The following is a 23,187-nucleotide window of genomic DNA, read 5'->3' as shown; positions in this document are numbered from 1 at the left end:
AGCATGTGGCTTTCATTAGCTACAGGCTGAACTCACAGCACAACACTGAGGAGCAGGTCTCAGTGTCAATACTGGGCCTGCCAATCAAACATACAGCCATGAATGTGACATGTTGGACTGATGGGCTTTCCACAACACTGATAAAGACATGTGAGTGGTTAAATGAGCAAACTGAAATGTCAGTACATAAACAATTTCCCTTTTATTAAATGCCAGTCATATGAAGAATAAAATGATATTATTTTACATTATAACCACATGGAGTACATAGAAATTAAAGGGTCCAAACAAAAAATAATCAGTTTAAAAATATGGACCCAGCTGTATTTGTCACATTCATTAAAGCTAAAGAATACAAGTAGCAGCAGAAACGCCTGAGGTTTGGACTGTGGTAAATCAATACATAAATTAAACAATAAAAATAAGCCTAAAAAAAAAACAACGAAGTGTGCCAAAACGTCCCAAAAAAGCCATAAACAAAATCTGAGAAAGCAGTAGACGTGACACATCTACGGTTCAGACATGGTCCATGGCATTTTCAAATGCAGATTTACATAAGGTGCATAATCATCCACAGAGGAAAATACAAAAGCTTGTAAAAGTAAACATTAAAAAAAAATAAAGTACATAAAATAAACTTAGAGGAAAAGGTGCCTCGCCTATCTTTTCTTCCAGGCAGATTAAAAAAATAAATAATCACAGGAATGACGGTGTTTAAAAGAAATGTGAACATAAAAAAGTACTTTAGACCACATGTTTGATCTATATTTGTAGCTGAGAAAGAACAGGAAAGAAAAGCACAAGCTGAGTGTTTAGAACAACTTTACCATATATAATCTGCCTGAGGTGATGCTGATTAGCATCCGTCTGATACAGTATTCAGCTTCTTTGGCACGCTTTTCCCTTTCTTTGCTGTTGTGCTTGATTTGAAAGAGGGGAACGTGGAGAGGGTTAGGAGCTCTGTACCCATTCGATGATAATGAGAGAGAGGCTGCTGAGTCCCATAATTATACCAAACACCGTCAGGAATATAGCCTAGAGACACAGAGCATAAACAACACAGTTAGCATCATTATTAGGAAAAAATCTAATAAAATACATGTAAGCACTGTTGTAGTAAAGTGGGCTCAAAATGTTTTTGTTGCTTGGATTTAACAGTGTTTCATATATTTGTGTATTTACCCCCATGGAGTCAAAGGATTTCAGAGGTTCACTGCTGATCTTGAGGTAGAAAATCCCAGGGAAAACAAACAAGAGGGAGCTGGATGTTGTGGATCCTGCGACAGAGACAAAAAAAAAATCACTTGAATTGCACAGACAACAAATTGCATGCCTGATAATAGCAGCTTCATAAACTGTTTTCGGCAGGACTGCATCATTATTTATGTATAAGCAGATGCTGTGATTCTAGCCCCCACGATCAATAATTGTGGATTATTGACATCTTGGCTGCTTTTATGTCTGCTGTTGTTGAAAATGGATCATTATATTCAGAGGTCAACGTTAAGCAGAACTGAGTACATAAAATGAAAAATAGGATAATCAGATAATTAACAAAGGCAATAACATTTAACGAGACAAAAAGCTTTTTTTTCCCCAGCGTCTCAAAAAAAAAAAAACACATACCGATGACTCCAAAGACATTGCTGATATCCGGCACAAAGATGGCCATCATCAGCACCACACCCAGGATTGTTAGAGTTACAATGATGTGGATCAGCCAGGAGAAGGGCCGTCCTTCACGCAGCAGCAACATCGCAGACTTACGGGCCTGCAGCACAGAAGATGTACCTTGTTAATGACTCTGAGCTGATGTCTCAAAAGAGAAAGATGAAACTTGAGTGCTGGTGTTTGGACTTGAAGGAAGAACATATCATTTCAACAGTAGCAGTACTGAAAGAGGTTTGTTTTTTTTGTTGCTCAGAGGAACTGAGCAGATGAACTGACATGCATTTAAAGCGCCTGTTAGCAAGCAAGTTGATTTATGAGTCCCATTCTCAATTCCTCAAATACTGATGCTTTGGGTTTCCTCATTTCATCAAGTGTCAGCTGATGTTTTAGAATGTCGGTCGATGGGACCTACAATCCCTTGGGGTCAGTATTACTATTTTACTAACAGGAGCATTAATATGAAATCCAGGATTATAAAGAAAAGTAATCACCCTCTATTGAAATTAAAATTACAAATGTTATAAAGCCTCTAGATTGGCATTATGGCAGCCACAATCTTGTTTTCTTAAAGCCAGAAGTGACCATATTTGGACGAAAGGGTGCACCTGTGGAGGATATCTTCATCGGATCTGACTGAAAACCAGAGGAGACGCACACCTGTGCTTTATCAATTATTTAAAGAAGACGACGACTTCAAACTAGCGTTGGAGACCAGACACTCATCAAGAGTGTTTACTGAGGTAATAAATCAAGGGAGAAGTAGGGTAATTTTCTCATAAGCTTACATACAATCAGACTTCTTTTTGAAACCAGAGGAGTTCCCCCCCCCTGCTGGCCTTTAGAAATGATGCAAGTTTAAAGTACTTTACTTTTCAATCCCAGAAAGCTCCATTTGCTATTTACACTGTCCCTAATGGTTAAAATAAAATCCTTAGGTCCTTCTACTCACAGGGAACTGAATGAGCGGTACAGTCAGCAACACCGACACCAGGATAGCCAGTCGAACCGTCATCACCATGATGTCCCGAGGCAAGTACGTGTCGTAACCAAGCAGCAGCTCAGAGTCCACATGAGCTATGAGCAGGAGACACAGATTTAGGATGCAGTCATAATAGACAGAACACGGTTTGGAGACGCAGTTTGAGTAAAATGTGTGACTGCAGGCTTACCATAAAAAGTGAGGTAACCAAAAAGCGCAGATATGACGTAAAGCAGGAAGCTGAGGCCAATACTGACATTCGTAACGTTCTGCATCCTTTTCTTACTAGGTCTGAAAAATACAAAGACACATTTCACGGAGAGTAATGTTTATATAGCTGATAAACAAAAGATTCAATGACTTAAATTTCCCAGTTAAAGTAAAGCTGAGAGGCTGCAAGACTCACCGGTCCAGTTCACAGTAGATCGGCAGGATAGCCGTGTGGCACAGAAAGGAGAAGGCCATGGTGGGGATGGCGAAGGCACTCTGCAACACACATCAGTCAGAGCGCAGCTGTCATTAACAAATTATCAGCTTACACGGTTACACAGGAGTGAAAGGGCAGGTGGGTCAAGGTATGGTTTGTGTAGCAATAATTTCCATCTGGACTGCAGATTGGGACGATGCAAAGTTCAGGCGTGAATAGACATTATTAAATTCTCTATAAGAGAATCTACACACAAAACGTTGTCAAGCTGTGTTAGAACAACTGGACCAAACATGTGCTACGTGTAATTCCGCATGCCACATGTGCATATGGCCTTTAAGTGTGACATACATGTGAGTGGCAGCCGCACAGGGCACTCAAGTTCCTTACGAACACAGCCAAACCTTCATAGGTACAGAGTGTGACTTGTCACCAGAGTCACACACTACTTTCAACAGCTTCTCACTTGCCACCTCACACATTTTGCACGTACAGCACAGAGGAGAAAAAGGCTGGTTTCATATACACGTACCTTCCTGGAGATGACAAAGAGTTTGGCTGTACATTCTGAGTCAGAGGAATTTGATATCTGGAGAAACAAGGAGGGAAAAGAGAGGTGTGTTATTCCTGAGGGATGGCTTCTGCAGTGCTGCTGAAAACTGGACAAACAAAAAAGCTGGATTTCATTGGCTGGCTTTAGAGCTGAACGGAAAAACAGCCATCTAAGTAAACCATGCCAGGTCTGAAGCTATACTACAGTTTGTTTAATTCCAAAAGGCCAGAGGTCACTTCCAGACTGATGCAAGGTCATCTGAACTTCCTTCCCCTCAGGACTGGCACCAGTCATCAGCTCCCTGCAGCCTTCTCTGGTCCTCATCAGCCAGAGCCGCCACAATCAGTCAACCCTTATGGGTTTCCCTCATAATCCTGCAGCCATGACCACCTGGTTAGACTACCTACGCCAGACTCATGGTATCTTATGTATAGAAGGAAATTGGGGTTGTTACCTGAACGGCAGTGGAAAATGTTGTCACATTGAGAGGCAGTGGGCAGGGGATCGACCACTTCTTGACCACAACCTGGAGAGGAGAAACAAAAAATGTCAACAACAGAAAATATAAATAAAAAAAACGAAGAAATTTTTTTTTGAAGGGGTATAGGAAAACTCACCACAACTACAAAGTACACCACGAAGAGAGAGGCAATACTACTGGTGTAGCCCAGGAAGCCTGTAAAGGGTCAGAGACAGGTGAAAGACACCTCAAAGCAGTCAGGGCAGCCAATCAAGATGCAACTTGAATCACGTACTTACCAATTTTAGGCAACATGGACAGAGGTAGAACAACACCAACTGTGACTATGATCAGGAGCAACCTGCCATCTTCATACCAGGCATTTCTGCAAAAAGAAGCAGAGATGAATTATTATAAGACCAAAGATGAATCAAGACACATATCCTGTTACGGTCTCCCTGTCAAATATGGCTGAGATGAATCTTCAGTGCCTTAAAAGTGAGCCGGCTCTAGAAATTTGTCTCCATTTCGTGCTCAAATACGGAGCGACAGATTCATCATGTGGTACAAATTAAGGGCTTTAGCTCTTGCAAACCATAACAATTATGTAATTCACATGCAAACGTTGTGTCGCTCTGTCATTTGAGACCACATTTCATTTGCCGGATTTTTGGAGAGGGGGAATAATATTTTCCTTTGCTGAGGGACAGCCTTGGCGGTTTATTCGGGATTGGGGAGCTACAGCCGGAGGAGGACTTGGAGGTGGAGGAGGGGCGGTGTTCGAGGTGACACATGTGGAAGGCATGTCGGCTCCGCTGGGGTCGGGTGGGAAGGGTGCTGCCCAGCGCTGCTGCATGTTGGACTGCAGCGTGGGGTCATGAGGGACTGGCTCCACCGCTCTTTATGGGGCTCCCACAGTCAGCAGCACCTGCTCTGACCACATCAACACCCACTGACCCCTTTTTGGCAGTTTCACAGCTGTGGCGTTACCATAGGCGCTGATGGATTTGTCTCTGCGTCTACACCGTTTCTGCCCTGTAACTGAATGTCAGGGAGACCTCTGCTCTGACCCCCCAACTCTCTCATGTCCAATCACTTCTACTCTAACCTATGTTTAGCTTAAGCACTCGACCGCAGCTTAGCTAACCCTCTTCTCTACTTTTACAGAGCATTATGCAGAGGCGGGGATGAAAAAAAAAAAAAAAAAAAATCTCCACCCCCACTAGGCTCTGACTTGAGGCTTACTGTAAAGGCGCAGGATACGTAGACAACCCATGAAATGTGGAACATTTCACGCTATAACAAGACTCAGGACAGATCTCAGTTAAGGTTGGAGTTTGAGTGCCAATGAGTCAATCTCCTCATAGTGTCGAAGATCAGCATAAATCTAGCCGATCCACAGCTGTCCACGTCTTTGGCCTCGTTACTGAACTGAAACACGACGAGGGAAACTTAAACAGGACATACAGTCCATTAACACAGACAGAGACCAAAAGATTGAGCACGACTGTGTTTTCGCTCTGCTGTATTATGATAAATGAGCCAGAAAAAAGAAAAGCGTTTTGATATAAAACAAGTCGTTTATTCAGGCTTTGATGGAATTGAGTATGTGTCTGTTAACATCCCAAAGCCATTCATTAACAGAAATGTTTTGTTTCCCTCGGCAGTGAGCTGTAATTAGAATGGCAAAACTGATATCCCCTTGTATCAGTCTGATTCCGGGGGAACATGTGCGAGAGATTTGGGGGGTGAAAGGAGAGCACTAATACAAAGCAGCTGTGTGTGGAAGATTCAGATGTTGACGGATTGGGCTGAGAGCAGCTACAACTCTCGCTTTAAACCAGTGTGGCCAATAATAAAGTGATAGAAGTTACATTCTTGGCTTGGGACTTCTCTGTGCAGGCTCGTCCACGTAGGCCTGTGAAAGACGCAGGCAGCCGATGACGGGTGACGAATGGCTCTCCATCATGAATACATTTCCTCTGGGCATGCTTCTGGCCATGCAACACAGAGCATGAGTTCCCCTCCAATCGCTCACAGACAAAGTATTAGTAGTGCACTGTGGTTTGGTGAGAGGTCTTCTTTCCAGTGCATTATTCACAAGTTTCTCATTGCACTACAGTTTGAGCAACTTTGTGGTGCATAAGTGTCAAATTTGACTTATTTGAGGGCTAAAGGTATAATCTACAGAATCATGGGAAAAGGGGTGACTCATTTGTTATCTTAGGTCAGCTAATCTAAAAGAATGGCTCGGTTTTACCCACAGCTGTGACGGATTTTGAACCAAATGTCCTTATTGGCGAGAGAAGGAGCTCACAGTGCTGTTAGGGATGCATTGATTTATCGGCCAAACGTCGGCCTTACCTGATGTGGCAGCTGGATACACAAGAACATGGGATCTCGCAAATCCATCTTGCCGGGCTTCAAGCTATGCGCTTGGGGCCGAGCATACAGTGGTAAAAAAAAAAAACAATCGGCGTCCTAGGAGGAACTATTGGCAGATACAGCCATAGGTGTAACCATAGGTTTAAATCACAGAGGGGGCAGGAGGGATGTGACTCCTCCATCCTAGGAAAAATATGGTTTGTCCCCTCCAATATATCACAGTAAACACAACTATGTAATTTCGATGATATCAGCTTCCAGTTAGCTTCTGATCACTAGCGGGCCACAGTAACATAACTAGTGTCTGCAGTAAATGTAGCAATGTAGTTTCCCTTAGCAGAGCTACAGCACTACTCTTGGTGTCCTCGTCAGGAATAGTTCTTTTCATGCAGATGTCCCCTTGGCGGGACATATGTTTTGCTGTTCTCTTAACCGGTTACAATAGGAGTTTGATTTACCGACTGGCTCCACTGTTATTAGCCCTCGTTATTATCTGAAAATGCCTGCCCTTTTCCACGCACTTTGTAGCAGTGCCATATTGTTTTGTGAAACAAACCATCTGGCAGTTACTGTTAACCTATCTGCATATAAGATGACATTTATCAATAGCGTTGACCAATGTTTACATGATGTGTCACATCAATTTTGCACTGCATCTGCTGCATCAGCCAAATTGGTATTTCAAACAACAGTATGAATCGGCCCTGGGGTGCATCCCTGAAACCTGTGAATACCCACCCTGTGCTGTCTGCGTTCAAGAAGCTGTTGATGGCTGCAGGAAGCTCTGACTTCAAAATGAACAAGTAGGATGCCATAGCTGAGGGAAAAAGAGAAGAGGAGATCAGAAAATGTGTGTTTTATAAATTACGTAAACAAAAAAAAGCACACAATCACACCAAATGACCAAATCACACACACACACACAACAGATGACTGCATGTTGCCAGAAGCAATGCTTAACCGCTGTGTGAGGAGTGTGTACAATTTCCAGCGCAAGGAAATGGAAGGCAGGGCGGGGGGGAAGGGGGGGGGGGGGGGGGGGGGGGTACCGTGGCTCTGAGTTAATGCAGATGGGTGGGGCAGGCAGCTCAAGGGGGATCACTAGCAAAGCCTTCGGTGCAGAGGAGCAGACATTATGCAGATCTACCAACTGCTGGAGACCAGGAGTAGCAGCCGGGATGAAGAAGTGAGAGGGGGGAGGAATGCTAACAATAATGATCTCTGACGCTAATCCAGGTATTTCTCCCCCTGCTCCACCTCATGAGGAAACAGGATATTATCAGCCTACGACGGGCTCCAACATCCTTTCACGGACAGCCAATCAGAGAGGGGATCGGGGTCACTTCCGAAGGGTCACGTCGGCACACAAAAACACCAGGAAGAAAATGGGAAAGGGGAGATGGAGATTGCACCAGGTGGAGAAGACGCTGGGACTGGGATGCAGTGTGTGGTCAGTCATAAAGGGAGGGAATGTTAAGGGATTTAAAATTGTGAAGTGAGGCAGAGCCAGAGTTAGCTGGGACCTTATTGCCCTGGGGGAAGCGCTTGCACTCGCCGTTAAATAAGCCTAGACCATAATCCCTCAGATCCTGTCTTTGTTTATAAAAGAAAATTCCTCCAATAACGCTCCAGCCCACACAGACGCAAGGACACTCACTCTGTGAAAATCTAATGCCATTTATAAGCACTAAAATCTGTCAATAAGAGGTCGCTTTAGTGCTTTAGCCAAAATGTTTCCCTGCAAAAGTCCATCCAACAATTTAAATGAACCATAAAAACGTTCAATCCAGCAAACCCATACCGACACACTGACAGGGATCACACAACAGGCATGACGCAATGGTTCAGTTTCATGCAATTGGTTACTGAAGGCACGACAAACACTTTCATGGGAATTCCTGCTGGGATAATACTTACATCTCTACACAAAAAAAGCCCTTGAGTGAAGAAAAGGGATTGTTATTGCCCAAGTGGTAGGAAAACACATTCTAATAATAAGCATGCATGTAAAAATTTATACTTGATGTAAACCTTCTGCGTGTGGTCGGCGAACAGTGGGAGAGTGTGCTCAACATAAGACAGAGCCACTTTCATTTCATTAAGAGAGAGGGGAGAGGCAGGCTGTGAGAGCCCTGGGCTGGTCAGTAATTAAGGTCAATTGGCCCATCAGGCTTTGGCAGTACAGATGAATGTTTACCCAGAGTGAGGCTAATTGCACTCTTATAAAAGGGGCCCGGGGTGTAGACAGATGCAGGCTGGAGTGCTGGCTCTCACACTCTCGCACATACTGCCCCATGCTGGGAAAACCACAAACATACCAGAGGGCACGGCAATAATCCACTCAGCTGTGCCACTAATGACTGCAGAGGAGCGATCACCTCAGCTCTCCACTGTCTGAGGGACGGATGGAAATGGTAGTAAGAGAGAGAGAAGAGTGGAGGAAGTAAAGGGAGGGGGTCCCATTAGGTTACTCAACACTGGGTGGGTTTACCATCAGTGATCAATTAGATGAGAAGTCAGGTTTCAGGCTCAGGGGAGGGGGGGGGGCCGAGAGGACAGCGGCTACATGGTCAAAGGTTATCAGGGAATCTAGATAATAGCCTTACAGGAGGCAGGGAGTAAACCTAAGCACAGGGGCCTCTGATCACCAGTAGGAGGCACTGCCTGCCTCTAAAATAAACTGGCCAGAGTCTGACCCTGCAGCACTCTGCAACCCCTTCACCACTCTGCTTCTAAGAAAGCCACAAAATCAGTTTATGTCCAACATGTCAAAAATAATGTATGGAACTGTGCAGTTAAACAGGAGCTGACTTACCACCGATATTTTGGATGATAATAACAATTCCAACCAGGACCTAAAGAGAATTTTGAAAAGGTGGTCAGTGTGTATACATCTCCTGGTCATGTTGAAGATATAATGAAGTGTATTCCTTTTTTGGCACACACAACTTACTTTTCCTGGTTTTTGCAAGGCTTTCCCCCCAAGGTCTTCATATGAATTGATACCTGTGAGAGTGGAAGAAGCACTTAGATCTTGTACTAAAGCAAAAAGTAGCAACACCACAGTGCAGAAACACTCTGTTACACGTAAAGGTCTTGCAGTCAAAACTTTATTGAAGTAAAAGTACAGAAGCATTAGCCTCGAAACATTCTACAAATACCAAAAGTAAAATAATCATGTAAATTCTTTAATCTTGTTGGATTATAATTACCATAATTATCCTTTCAGTCATACAACCAGACTACAGAGCAGAACTCATCCTCAACACTCGGCTGTGTATAGTTTATCTTTCTGACTGGATTTGTATTTGTTAAATTGGTCTGTATAGTTTATTTTGCTTATCACAATTGCATTAATAACTAATTCATAAATCTTCAATTAATGTGTTCATCACTTTCATGTTGCATCTCATAAACATGGAGCTAATGTTAAATACTTCATGTACTGCACGGGTATCTAGTTAATTTCACATTCTACGCATATTTTCTATAATCTACTTGTATCAGATATTTTGACAGTGAAATCTGTAAACTTGTGATTTTGCTGTTCTGTTCTGTACATGCGACATCTACAGCATGTCTGTCCATCCTAGGAGAGGGACACCTCCCCTGTTGCTCTTGCAGAGGTGTTTTACATTACGAGAGTTTTTTTATCTGGGGAGTTCTCACACAACTCAAGGGGTCTAAGGAAAGAGGGTGTTGTTCACTATACAGAAAGTAAAGCCCAGGAAGGCAATGCAATTGTGATTTTGGCTATATAAATTCAAATAAAACTGACCTGACTTAAAGTATTAGCTTTATTTATCACATTACATCATAATTTATTTGTTATTAATATTTTGTATTATTAACTAGAATTTGCAAACCTGTTAAAACTGTTGTTTGTATCAATTAAATGTAGTGAAGCAGTATTTAGTGTAAAAACTACAATCCTCTGAACTGTAGTGGAGTAGGAGTACAAAGTAGCATAAAATGGAGATACTCAAGTAATGCACAGCTACCTCACAGTAGTGCTTAAATACTGTACATGAGTACATGTACTGTATTATAATGTAATTAGTTACATTTACAATACACCAACTTCTTAAAATAGTGCTCTACTTGTTTAGCATTGCACACCTGTAACATTTCTGGATTCAAGATGGATGAAAATTTAAGCAGCAGTACCAAAACATTTTTTTTTTTTTTACATGCACTCTTCTTTCTTATAAAAACTTGACACCTAAATTACCCACAATGCAACTCAACTGCAGACAGCTTGGTCAGAGATGTGGGTGTGTTATGCTCAGCTATTTTAACCTCATTCTGTTAGCCTCAACCAAAGATGAGAAACAGGATATGGAGGTCCACTAAACTCACTTCTTACTCCACACCCCAGATGTATTTGTTTTGTTGTTTTTATTTCCAAGCTTGTAGCCGTCAGCCCAAAGCCATGCTGACTCAAGTCACATCAGGCTTTGGACCCATAAAAGGCTTCACAGACATAAGCACTGGTACTCCTTAAGACAAATATACGAGTTCCCTTTCAAAGATGATCAGAAATCTGGATAGGTTGTCCCCAAACTCAGGAAACTTCCAGCTTTATCAGGGTGCTAATTGATAGATAACAACCCACTATAATCTCTTTTTTATCTTATCTGACCCCCTTTTAAATACCATTTAAACATCACCCGATTCAATCACAACTAGGAAGTAAATAAAGAAAAAAAAAACAAGGAGACAAAGTAGCTTTTAGATAACATATCAGCTCGCTTCCCTGAACAATGACCTAATCATGCTTCAAGTTGGGGGTGGGGGGGGGGGGGGGGGGTAAAAAATCTGGATGGATAAACTCACAGGGATGTGCTTATCTATAGTTAGACTGCGGACCCGTTGTTAATCTCTCACCTGTTTGGTCACATAGCTTCAGGAGGAGATGTATGGAGTACGCTGCCAAGCTGGACACTGCTGTCAACAGGACACTGGAGAGGAAAGGTAAACATAGTAGAAGTTAGTGTACATTTAGTTGTTTTTTATGTCTGATTTATCAAACAGGTCTGTAGTAGAAGACGTAATGAGATCATTCTTACCAAAAACCAATTATTCCAGTACTAGCCATAGCGTAAGCTAGACCCAGTATACCACTGCCCATGATTGCATTCATCAGGTTAAACACAGAGGAGACGAAGGAGGCTCCTTTGGCCCTGCTCTGTATTGATCCCTGTGCACACACACAAACACACACACAGCAGAGATAACATGAGATAAAGATGTAAACAATGTGTGTGTGTATGGACAAAGGAGCTGAAGAAATCTGATTATTTTTGTAAGAGCTTTAAGAAAATTGCTCCTGACAGTATGAAGAACAACTGGCCGGCCCTGATGATGGATGTCATAAGACAACACTGCAGTGGCATGTAGAATCAGGGAATGGGAATGGGAATGTATTGGGTGGGATTTGAGCTGCTGGCTGTGGGACAGCTGCCTGAGCTCAGGATAAGGGGAGCTGCCCAAACTGCTTGACCTCTCTAATAGGGGATATCCTGGAGAGAACGAGTGGCAACTCTGGTGTCAGTGTCACAACAAGCTCGGATTGACCTGCGGGCCTGCTGAATCTGATTCACCCTGGGTTACAGTACTGAAAAAGACAGGAAGTAAACTACTGTATAACACCAGGTGTAAATAAAGACGGGCTGAGATGTAAAATCGTCATGCAGTGATTTAAATTAAACTGGAGAATTTAACTTTTAAAGTAAATATGCACTGGCAAAATGATACCCGTACAGATGTATTTATTACTAGTTTATCTGTTCAGAGTCACAGTGATGCATATCCCAGCATGCATTACTGCTTATCTCACCTGGTTCCTTTTCTGCTTTTACGGCTTGAATTTGATCCAGTTTAGTGATAGGATTCATTTTAAATAACGTGTTGACAGACGTGTGAGGATTCATTAATTGTCTTTACACGACAATGGTTCTTTAATTATGTGCTCGGCTTATGCCAATGTCACCACTTCCTTTGAGTTCTGGCCACAGGAAACAATAAATGAATGACACTGATTGATAAATCTAATCATGAACTGGCATAAATGGCACCCCATTACACTATCAGATGTCAGATTACTACTTGGATCTGCATTTTCCTTCTTCTGCACTTGTTAATGTTAAAAGATTAAAGACAAAATCCAGCCAAAATGTGCACATGTGGTTCATATACTTACAAATTCCTTATATTGACTTTTTATCTGCATCATTTACTCGTTTGTTCAACATAATTAAGACCAACTTCATGTGTGCGTCTCTTACAGTCAAATGGTGAAGCTACTCTGCAGATAATGAATAGTAGATCAACTGACAGTGCCTATGAAGACTTTACTGGAATATAAAGACATTTTCAATGACTTATAGATAGACTTCAAGACAGATAGATGGAAAAAAAAACTTTGAAACACAAACTCTATGAGCTAACAGAATAAACCACTACTGAAGGTATGAAATCCAAAAAACCAAAATCAGAATTGATGAAGATGACACAATCGATACATGTTTTGATTGGGCTGATGACACCAGGGTAATTTTCTCTGTATCTGTGTTAAGAATTCAGACATTTTAACATTCTTATGCAGAGTTGTCTTTCTAAAAAAATCTGAAAACAGGCTCATACGTTACATTTAAAGGTTAGCTCTGATGATCTTTAGACTCAAAAAAGAAAAAAAAAAACATTCCCCCCTGCCAGGAATGTGGTGAAGGAGGCTTGCTGTTGTTTTTCTTGAGAGAACAATGTGTACTCCTATATTATTGTGGATATTTGTATATCATGCTGTATATGTTGCTATGAGAGATCTTGACCCAGTTGGGACATCCTTGCACAATAAAGGCGAAATAGAAAAAAAAATACCAATAAAAACAAATAAGTACAAATAAAATGAAGGAATGTTGAGTGTAGAGCTTTCTACAGAGCCACAGAACATATTACATAACAGCTTTTTTATGGGCGGAGTGGTAATAATTATGAAGAACAAACTGGGTATCTAAAAACCAGTGGACTTAAGTTTAATTTGCACAAGAAACAGATATAAATACAGACCCCTCAGTGGAGAAAATTGATTCAAATACAATTATTTCCTTTTTTTTAGAGTGGACTTTCTCTGTAAGTGCTGACAGAGGCAGAAGTAGAGAGGAAACTCAACATTTTCTCGGGACAAGCACGTGATGTCTGTCATTATTAACTGCTGAAGCTCACATATTTAGACTGAAGCGGTGTTTCTTAGCTGTGAAAGACACTCTGCAATTATCAACTACTTACATTTCCTAATAAAGGTGTATTTTCGTTTCCCTCGGTGTCCCCGGCTCCGCATTCAGTATACAACTCTCGGTTTGCATGTCCATTGACACTCATTTTTCTTCTCTCGGAAAATTCCGGACACTAACTAAATTAAATAAACTTCCACCGCTTCAGACTTTTCACTCCGGTTCTCGTCACGACGCACAGCTGCAGAGTTATGATACCATCTTGTCCAAAATCACTTTTAAACTCTCCTCTGATCAACTTATCAGCTGCCGATTGTTGTTGTTGGTCACCCAGGTCATGTGACTTTATTTCCGGTCGCGTCAGAAGGGAGACTACCCAATCAGAGATCGAATCTCTGCTCGGCTGACCAATCACCAGTCGGCTCTGGTCGCCTACCGATGACGTAATCAAGCATGCAGACGAACGAAGGATGTTGAGGTGAGCTCTGAATGTGATTTTTCCCGTAAGTAATCGCTAAAATACCAATCAATTTAGTCTTAAAATGACCCGTTTTTGCTTATTTGCCAGTTGCGAAGTGTTTTTGACGTTTGTGCTTCATTACAGCTGCGGTTTGTTGTTTCAGGCTCCTCTCCAGAGTCTTGACGCCTCTACAAACTCAAGGAAAAGCTGTCGCTGTGTACCGGAGCCTCTGCTCTGCCGCAACACTGCCAGTCTCAGCGTGTTCTGGCTCTGCTGTGAAGTTCATAATGGAGCCTAAACTGTACCGACCACCTCCAGAGGTTCGGGGTATGACCTCTCTGGACAAAGAGGCCTTCACACAGACCATTACAGTACCAGCTCTACGGGTGCCCACTGGGGTCTTGAACAAGGTGGTCAAGAGCCTGAAAAAGTCGGCCATTCAGCGCCCAGGGATTCCCCGAGTGGTACAAGACAAAGAGGAGAGTAGTGACTTTCGTTTGGTGCTGTTGGACCCCCACAAAGTGTCCTCAACAACCTCCTTCAGCGAGGCTGAAGCCGAGGCTCTGAGGTCATTCAGTGTCTCTGAGGAGCTGCAGCACTATGAGCTGCAGCTCACCTACCACAACCTGAAGACTGAGGAGGTGCTGGAGGCTGTGCTCCCTCAGGGTCAGGACGTGACCTCGTCGTTCAGCCGAGTGGGACACATCGCACACATGAACCTGAGGGACCACCAGCTCCCATACAAGAACCTCATAGGTGAGAGGCCGATAATGCAACAGAGGGATTGCAGTACAAAGTCACACACATAATTGTTGTGTCTCTCCATCAATCTATGAGGTGTTTTGATTCTTCAATTCTTCACCTGTCCATATATAGATCTGATTCAGATGTGTTTGCTAGAATTGACTGCAAAGCTCTCAAAGTTGTGTCTTTGAAAAATACATCTCATAGTTAATGTTTAACATGTTACGTTTCATTCAAAGCCGAAGACAGTTTGCACACCTCTGTGCCCCAATGTTACTTTGATGGGCAGGTTTTGATCTTCTGATTAAAAGCCATGAGATTCATTAGGTTGTGTTGAATAGCTGCAGTGATTAGTTGATTAATTGATTAGTCGATTGACAATTAATTATGATAATTGATTGTCCTTGTTCTTAAACGTGATGATTTGCTGCTTTTCTTTGTTATCTATGAAGAGATAAAGCAGAGTCTTTGTGTTTTTAACTGTTGGTTGGCAAAAAATAAATCATTTGAAGACATCATTATGAGCTCTGGTAAATTGTGAGGGGCATTTTTTATTTTTTTTTTTACAAGCAATTACTTACCCAAAATAATGGGCAGATAATTAGATAATGGAAATAGTAGTAAGGTGCAGCTCTGGTGTTTAAGGATTACAGTGTCCCAGGTCTTTCCTTAACAAATCATCTAAATTGTGACCTACGGTCATGTGATTGAATCAAGGGTAAAACACGTTTGATCAATGCCTTCCAGTCTGGTTTTAGGCTAAAAACAGCTTCTTCAGAAAACCTCATGATGACCAATTGCACATAAATTACACAATAATGTACAAGCTGCAGCTTTATGACATTATTTTATTATAACTTTCTGTATAAAGAGATGTTACACTGCAGTCTAAGTATTTTTTTATTCTTAATTCTTATAAAGGTGTACATTTTCTGGATCATGGTTCAACCAAGAAAGGACTTCAGTCATATTTAATAAAAAATGTTGTGGCTGCTTCCATCATAGGTCAAGTCATCATGGACAAAAACCCTGGTGTTACCTGTGTGGTCAATAAGACAAACATGATTGACTCGACCTACCGCAACTTCAAGATGGAGGTGCTGGCTGGAGAGGAGAACATGGTCGCAAAAGTAAATCACAAATGCTGTTATTTTCTGTTACGTATACACACATAGCATTATAAAATGTATTAATCATAAAACATCACAGGATTGTGCAACAAAAGTTATAGCCTGTATATGTAACTCACATTTAATCAGATAGTTAACTGATGGTTGATATAATTTCCTTCATCTGTGCTGCAGGTGAAAGAAAATGGGGTGAACTACGAGTTTGATTTCTCTCGTGTGTACTGGAACCCTCGGCTGAGCACAGAGCACCAGCGTGTGGTGCAGCTCATCAAACCTGGTGAGACTGTGTTTGATGTGTTTGCTGGCGTCGGACCCTTCGCCGTCCCAGCCGCTCGCTCAGGCGCCAAGGTTTTGGCCAACGATCTCAACCCAGAGTCCTACAGATGGCTGCAGCACAATTGCAAACTGAACAAAGTGGAAAAGAAAGTCAGGAGTTTTAACCTAGACGGGCGAGCATTCATCCAGGGACCGGTGAAGCAGGAGCTGCCTGCGCTGCTGAAGGGAACTGCTGGCGTTCATGTAGTGATGAACCTGCCTGCTTTGGCACTGGAGTTCCTGGACGCATTCAGGGGCCTGTTGCATCAGGAGCCTCCTTGTGATGAGAACCTACCCATAGTGCACTGCTACTGCTTCTCTAAAGATGACAACCCTGAGACCGATGTGGTGAAGAGGGCTTCTGACAGCATTGGATTCCCTCTGGAGAGCCAATGTTCGGTGCATTTTGTGCGAAATGTAGCACCAAACAAGGATATGATGTGTGTGAGATTCAAAGTCCCTAAAGAAGTCCTCTTCAGCAAGGATCATGACCAGACTGGTAAGAAGAATTACAAAAAATTTTAGGATAGTTACTAAGGAACCTGGTAGGAAGTCATTAGAGGTCATTTATCTGACAGGTAATTGGGGTTGCTCAATTCTTAGTTCCTGTTTCTTTCCTGACTGTTGAATTTTTTAGTATTCTGTCTTCCTACTACTGACATGATTAGATAAATTAATCAATAGACAAAAATTTGGCAACTATTTTGATAATGTTTTACGCAAAAATGCCAAACATTTTGTTTCCAGCTTCTCAAATTTCAGTTTATTTTCATACATGATGAAAAATTCGAAGATATCTTGTTTTGAGATGTAAGAAAAAACAAGTAATTCAAATATTTCATCTTCCACTCTGGGAGACTGCGATGGGAGTCTTGCATTGTTCTGACATTCCAATATATTGATTTACTACTCAATAATCAGCGGACAGTTAGATAAAGAAAATAATCTTGTTGCAGTCCTGACTTCAAGTATTCACACCATCACTATTGCTGTAAGTGCTGTGTGTGAATGTTTTAATGTACCACCAGATGGGTCAAAGACTATTTTCCAAAGTAATGGACTATAAAGTCGTCCACGATTCGATTCTAATCAGATTATGTTTTTCCACAGAGCCTTCAGAAGAACCAGCTCCAAAGAGACAGAAGTGTGAAGAAGCTACAGATTCGACATAGTCATCATATCGTTTCATCACTATAAGAAATGCAAGGAAACATTTGAGTTGAGAAAATATTTTTAGTTGATTTTCTTTTTTTTTTTTTATGAACTGCATTTTACTTATGCTTTTATCACAGATGTTGTTGCATCTTAATGTAAGAAATCCTTACCCAGCTTTGTCAATAAATGACTTCCTTTTGTTCAAATCAGAATACATTAGAGCTATTATTATAGGAGATTGACATCACACATTCTAAGTTGCTTTACTTCTAAATCGTCTATAAAATGATGGATAGTTTCTCAGTTTTTAATTCAATTTATTTAAATATAAAATGAACACAAAAGATTAAAAAAAGACACATTCATCTTGACCAAAAAACAGTCAGAAAAGTGTTTACCACCACAGCTTCTGCCCTTTCAGTGGTGGTTTTTACAGTCCTTTCAGTCACATTTCTACCCAGTGGCTGTTGTGCAGTTTTATCCATGGATGTGTTCAGCATTAGAGAAGGAACAGCCCACTGAGAGCGTCTTGAACTGCTCGATGACATGCCAAAGCTGAGGTGTATCCTCCAGCTGTGTCCTGAGGCATGGCAGCCCGCACGTGGTTCAGATACCTGAGAACACACAGAGAGAGCCCTGGTCAGTAACAGCAGTGAGGTGTTTTTGTAAATAATGTGACTGACTGGCGGCCCTGAGAGCTGGTTTCAAAAGTAGTTCCTGTGAGTGTAACTTGAGTGTAAGTTTATTCTTCATTAAATCCACACTCTGAGTTATTTTTTCTGGCTCTCCGCGACCCTTTGGCCCTTTGATGAGATCAGCGAAGACAGACATACCCATACGCTAACACTGGAGCACCTTGTGCCTAAAAGCCTCTCCAACACGGCTCTATTAAAGTATTATGGGTGTCTTTTATTTTTTAAGTGCTTACAGATGTATCCTGCCAAAGCTCCTTTTCAGGTTCTTAAGCAAAGCCAAAAGTCAGTGTTTATTTTCACATTCACGCACAGACAGAAAAACAGTCGAGCTGTTAATGTAGTCTCCACATCTTGTCCCCACAGTCGAAGATGCCCATCTACTCATGATGTGTGCGTATAGGGGGGGGTTAAACTGTGTCCCCACCCACTTTAATCCTTTCCTCCATCAAAAAGTGGTCATTGGGTGAGAAACCCCGCAACACATGTTCTGTACTGCTTTCCGACTACAAAGCTAAAAAAGCAAAGTCCCGCAGCAACTGAGACAACACGTAGCCTTGCCTGTCAATACTGTCGTCCCCCTACACCCCTCCCCAAAAAAGAAAAATCATAGTCCTGGCTAAAGCCCTCACACGAGTCTGGCTTTGTGGCCCCCTGTTCCTGTGAGCCGGGGAAACTTCAAAGTGAGACGGAAATCAAGAGCACAGACAGCCTTCTGTGATTTCTGTGCCCATTCAAGCTGCTTTACAGAGTAACCCAACACCTGTGGGGAGAGCTGAGGTGTGTGTGTGAATGAGAGATGAACAGCAAGAAAAGAAGGTGTTGGTGAGACTGCACGCTGAATAGATCAGATGTTGCGCTGGTGTTTTATGATTCTGCAAAGGTGCTTTTGTCCACCAGCAATAAAACCCTTTGCTGAAAATAAAACATGAAACACGTTTGCTAGCATGAATGCGACCCAGTGAAACACTCGGGAATATCACAGAAGATGACCTTGTCTTGTCTTACAATGCAGAGTGAAAGTGAGAAGAAGAGCAGCGAGAGATGTCAATCAGGTCCGGCACACAAAGACCACTCATCACCCACTAGAGAAACAACACGCAAGTTCAAAACAGGAGGCCCAGTGATTAATAATAACTTCATTAGGCCCAAGCTGCTGTAGCCTGTCCTTCAGAGCACTTGAGGGAGGTCTTCTCATATGGCTTCCTGCATCAGATGAGTGCTATCTATTGATTATATTGTACTGGGCCTTTTTAATGGTGAAAAAAGTGGGCTATTTACAGCCTGGCTAAGTCTGCTCTTCCTGCTAATCTAATCCCCAAGCTACTCATGTGGTCATTCCTTCCAAGAAAGCTGAGAGCTCTGTGTAACTTTATACCTGCCTGCCCCTAAGGAGAGAGAGAGAGAGAGAGCAAAAAGAGAACATGAAGGGAGAGGGAGGAAGAGGGTGAGTGGTGTGGGGGTGGGAAGTGAAATCACCTTTGGGTATCATCACAAACCCTCTTCTCTTAAACCAACCCTGTCTGCCCTCTGCTCACCCCTAACACCCGAGGTTAGTTCAGTTCTGCTCCATTAACTCAGCGGCTGTATCCGCATCTTCCTGTGCCTCCTACATGTACATACACATGACCGGCCATTGATGTTCGTGAAGCTGAAAGATAAACTCTGCGCTCATGACTGTACTTGACGATACTGAAGCATTAAGAGTGGACTGAAGACACCCAAGACGTGCAACAACATGAAATGCATAAAAAAAAAAAAAAAAAGTGCTGCACACTCGCCTACAAAAACAGGCGGGCCCTATACACTGCCTTCAATCATAAAACCAGATACAACACACACACTACCCTCTGAGACAGACGCTGCAAACGCCTCTGACGCTACTGTTTCACTGCGTCCTCCCCCCCCCCCCCCCTCTCCCTTTCTCTCTGAGGACTGGACTGCCTTTTGTTCGCAGGGCCCTGAAACCCAAGCCGTTTCGGCCGGTAACATCTTTCACTCTCCGGGCCCCACTGGAGCATTAGCTGCAACTCGATCTGGGTCTTTTCAAAGCCCCGTATTATTGGGTAAATATGGGTCACTTTGGACTGGCCCATTATGTCGCTTTGGGGTGGGGGGGTGGGGGGTTGAGTGGGAAAAGACGAGCGCATGTGATGAGGACAATTGAGTGACACGCTATGACACAGTATGATAGCGTGCATGTCAGACTGCGACTACCACAAGGGAATATGACGGGATTTCCATTAGTAAACACAGTCAAAGGAGTGATATAATATGCACTGCTGAAAAGAGTACCATCATACATGAGTAAACGTAAAGATATCGTGCAAAAATATTACTTGGTAAAAGTGAAAGTCATTCATTCAAATAGTACTTAAGTAGCAAAAGTAATTTTCTAGCAATAAATGTACTCCAGTATCAGTACCAGTTGAAGTATATTATACATATATTTACATGTTGTGTGTTGGGCATGAGTCTGCAATTTGGCTTCATATTCTCAGCTCCATTTATCAGCTAGAATTTCACCTATATAGATAAATGGCCGATGATATAAATGTCCTAAATGCACGGTAATTTATCGGCCTGATATTTATCCTGCATCTCTAGTACGAATTGCTTTAATATACATTTGGAATCACAGGCAGCCTCTTTTGGAATATCTTCGTATTCTCAAATGCTTAATGGAGGTTTAAAGTGCCTGCATTATTTTTCAACCTCTGTGCATACCATCTGCTATTCCCCATTTCTTTCAAAAAGCCATGTGGAGTTGGATCAAAACAGTTCACAGCTAACAGCATTTTTCCACTTGGGTCTGGAACTCTGAATACCTGGGCAATGTCTCCTGTTAATGCTAATAACGGTCAGACTTTTTCCTGACGAGACCCTGAAAGTATTCCCCCGCTCCGGCTGCCTGGAAAACACTGCATGGCCCCATCTCTAATTCAAAGTGAAAAGATAAGTGGCGAAATGTTCCGGCGGGTTCTGCGTGATTTCCAGCTGAGAATGTGCGGCTCCACTTTGTGTTTGGATCAAGAGATGCTGCTGCTGTGGAGAGGAGGGTGTTTGGGTTCTTCTGGGGAAATAGCAGCGAGTTTGGGGACTCCGGAGGGAAACTAGCAGATATCAGACAGAGTTGGAGGCTGTGTTGGGCCTCTTGTCTAGACTCCATGTGTTGGCTGGAATTGGATTAAGAAGAGCTGTAGAAGCCCAGGCTTGATGGAAAAGAAAAAGAGGCCTGTATTACTACAATGGCTATTTCAGCACTTAATCAACATACAAACCACAGAGCAGAAGCACGGGACAATGGGGGAATCTGAATCAGTCTTGAACAACGCTCACTGCAGAGTTAACCATATGTGGTTTGGCAGCTTTTATACATGAAAACTTGACATTCCTGTTTACCATACAGCAAGTTCAAAGAAGCTACACTGACTCCTTCAATGGAACAGAAAACATGAGGCAGTATCTGAATCAATGAGGTTTTTCCGAGAGAATCCATAAAGTCTGGCTGCTCCTACATTTTTCCTTCAAAGCGCTGACCTGAGGCCTGGCCTCAGCTTGGCACCTGTCCGCTTTCACAGCACCCTCACTGATCCAGGGTCAGCTTTTGTTTTTACATCCCCAAGGATGAGAGGCTTTTTAGATTCAGCTTGTCATCAGCATGATTCATGATCCAAACAGGGTACTATGACTTTAAGGCATTTGGGGAGATAAACTCTGTATTCACTGAGATTAACACTGGAGGGAAAAATGACATCTAGAAAGATCGATCAATAAAACCTAGACTACCTGAGACCACTCCAAGGACAGAAGCCTCATTAGCTATGTTTATTAAAGCGAAGGGGCTTAGACTGGCGCGTTGAGTGCACCAAGAGGGCAGCTGACAAGCACAGGGCAGGCTATATCTGAACAGAGGCTGCCCCATATTTCTGAAAGGCCAGTCATGAGGCTGCTGGATGGTAGTGTGAATGTCCGGAAGTCTTCCTTTAGCGCTCTGCTCCGGCAGCGGTTGAGGATTTCTGGCTTGGAAACGATGGGGGCTGCAGGAGGGGTGGTGCAGAGCCACACACCTGCCAGATGATTTGTCATTATAGAAGGGTCAGCACTCAGCTGTCACCCCCTAATCACCCATCCTACCCCTCAAGTCAACCCCCCTTCAACCCCCAAACTCCACTCCAGCCCTCCAAAAACACCCCCTGCATTCCTGAGGCATCTCCGGTTTCACTCACAACACTGCTACCCCATCTGCCCCTCCTTCCTACACTCTACCCTGAGAGAAAATGTACCCCTGTGAGAGACACAGCACACTGAGCACATTGTGTGGATGTGCGATGTGTGCTTATGCCCCCTATGTGTGTGTCCACACAATTCACGTGTGTGAATACGTGTTTATCTAAGGGCAGCGCTGTTTGTATCGATACATACGGCGGACCGATGGAGCCGAATTTTACCAGCAGAGAACGTGTGAACTGGTCCGGGCTACAGTCCAGAAACAAAACCCCCGCAGACAAGCCAAACACAGAGGGCTCTCACAGGTATACTATATCTGTCAACAGCGGTCTTTCATCGCCGTGGGTCAGAGGTCACACTCTTTTCCATTGAAAGCAGCTTCCTCTGGGACGTGCGAGTGTGTGAGACAGATCTTCAGCCATTAGCTGGCCCACTGTCCACCAGATTATCTCAAGTTGTACTCTGTGAGTGTGTCTGAGGGGGGCTCAGTGTGGTTACATCATAGCCTCACGAGCCTACAGACCCCTTATCCATTATCGTGTGTCTTATCATCACCACCGACAGGCTCTCCATCCCAAAAGAGAGGAGGAGACGGGAGGTGGGTATCGCTAACACTTAGTTAAAGGGAGAACATGTTTAGAGTGTTAACAGAAGCTTTGGGTGACACTTGACATTAACGCTTATAGAAATACATTCTGACGTGGAGTGACTCAAGAAGGCAGCTCGTTGGTATCAGTGATAATGACTAAGAGGT

General features: G+C 42.8%; 3 protein-coding genes across 6 annotated transcripts in view; 1 reads left to right on the top strand and 2 right to left on the bottom strand.

Annotated features, from left to right (window-relative positions):
* Positions 1 to 177: 177 nt before the first annotated feature.
* Positions 178 to 14,056, bottom strand: slc38a6 (solute carrier family 38 member 6). Its single transcript, XM_030391403.1, has 16 exons — positions 13,763 to 14,056; positions 11,545 to 11,675; positions 11,363 to 11,436; positions 9,429 to 9,481; positions 9,291 to 9,330; positions 7,214 to 7,292; positions 4,390 to 4,475; positions 4,248 to 4,306; positions 4,085 to 4,156; positions 3,610 to 3,666; positions 3,057 to 3,136; positions 2,841 to 2,941; positions 2,621 to 2,745; positions 1,627 to 1,771; positions 1,183 to 1,277; positions 178 to 1,035 (listed from the first exon to the last, which is right to left on the bottom strand). The coding sequence occupies exons 1-16, from the start codon at positions 13,853 to 13,855 to the stop codon at positions 952 to 954; spliced, it is 1,374 nt and encodes a 457-aa protein (XP_030247263.1). The 5' UTR covers positions 13,856 to 14,056; the 3' UTR covers positions 178 to 951.
* Positions 14,057 to 14,100: 44 nt separating this feature from the next.
* trmt5 (tRNA methyltransferase 5) lies at positions 14,101 to 17,723 on the top strand. Of its 4 annotated transcripts, none has more exons than XM_030391399.1 (5): positions 14,101 to 14,185; positions 14,331 to 14,923; positions 15,917 to 16,041; positions 16,216 to 16,855; positions 17,467 to 17,723. In XM_030391399.1, the coding sequence occupies exons 1-5, from the start codon at positions 14,178 to 14,180 to the stop codon at positions 17,526 to 17,528; spliced, it is 1,428 nt and encodes a 475-aa protein (XP_030247259.1). In that variant the 5' UTR covers positions 14,101 to 14,177; the 3' UTR covers positions 17,529 to 17,723. The 4 variants fall into 4 exon arrangements, with proteins under 4 accessions (XP_030247259.1, XP_030247262.1, XP_030247261.1 ...); XM_030391402.1 differs by having other exon boundaries at positions 14,113 to 14,185; positions 14,312 to 14,923; XM_030391401.1 differs by having other exon boundaries at positions 14,122 to 14,210; positions 14,312 to 14,923.
* Positions 17,724 to 17,811: 88 nt separating this feature from the next.
* Positions 17,812 to 23,187, bottom strand: part of mnat1 (MNAT1 component of CDK activating kinase) — a 34,355-nt gene continuing 28,979 nt past the window's right edge. Inside the window, exon 8 of the mRNA XM_030391404.1 lies at positions 17,812 to 18,125. Coding sequence (XP_030247264.1) covers positions 18,011 to 18,125 — 115 coding nt within the window. The 3' untranslated portion in view covers positions 17,812 to 18,010. The remainder of the gene's footprint in view (positions 18,126 to 23,187) is intronic.

The sequence above is a fragment of the Sparus aurata genome, chromosome 16 (genome assembly GCF_900880675.1).
Source record: "Sparus aurata chromosome 16, fSpaAur1.1, whole genome shotgun sequence".
In the NCBI taxonomy this organism is placed as follows: domain Eukaryota; kingdom Metazoa; phylum Chordata; class Actinopteri; order Spariformes; family Sparidae; genus Sparus; species Sparus aurata.
This window is presented reverse-complemented; position numbering and strand designations above follow the sequence as displayed.

Excerpts from the sequence above, each read along its gene's own strand:
- slc38a6 (XM_030391403.1), bottom strand. The coding sequence starts at position 13,855 with ATGAGTGTCAATGGACATGCAAACCGAGAGTTGTATACTGAATGCGGA. Across the intron at positions 11,437-11,544 it reads ACTGGAATAATTGGTTTTTG|TGTCCTGTTGACAGCAGTGT; the intron begins GTAAGAATGATC and ends TTTCCTCTCCAG. Across the intron at positions 2,942-3,056 it reads ATCTACTGTGAACTGGACCG|ACCTAGTAAGAAAAGGATGC; the intron begins GTGAGTCTTGCA and ends TGTATTTTTCAG.
- trmt5 (XM_030391399.1), top strand. Across the intron at positions 14,924-15,916 it reads CCCATACAAGAACCTCATAG|GTCAAGTCATCATGGACAAA; the intron begins GTGAGAGGCCGA and ends CTTCCATCATAG. Across the intron at positions 16,042-16,215 it reads AGGAGAACATGGTCGCAAAA|GTGAAAGAAAATGGGGTGAA; the intron begins GTAAATCACAAA and ends TCTGTGCTGCAG.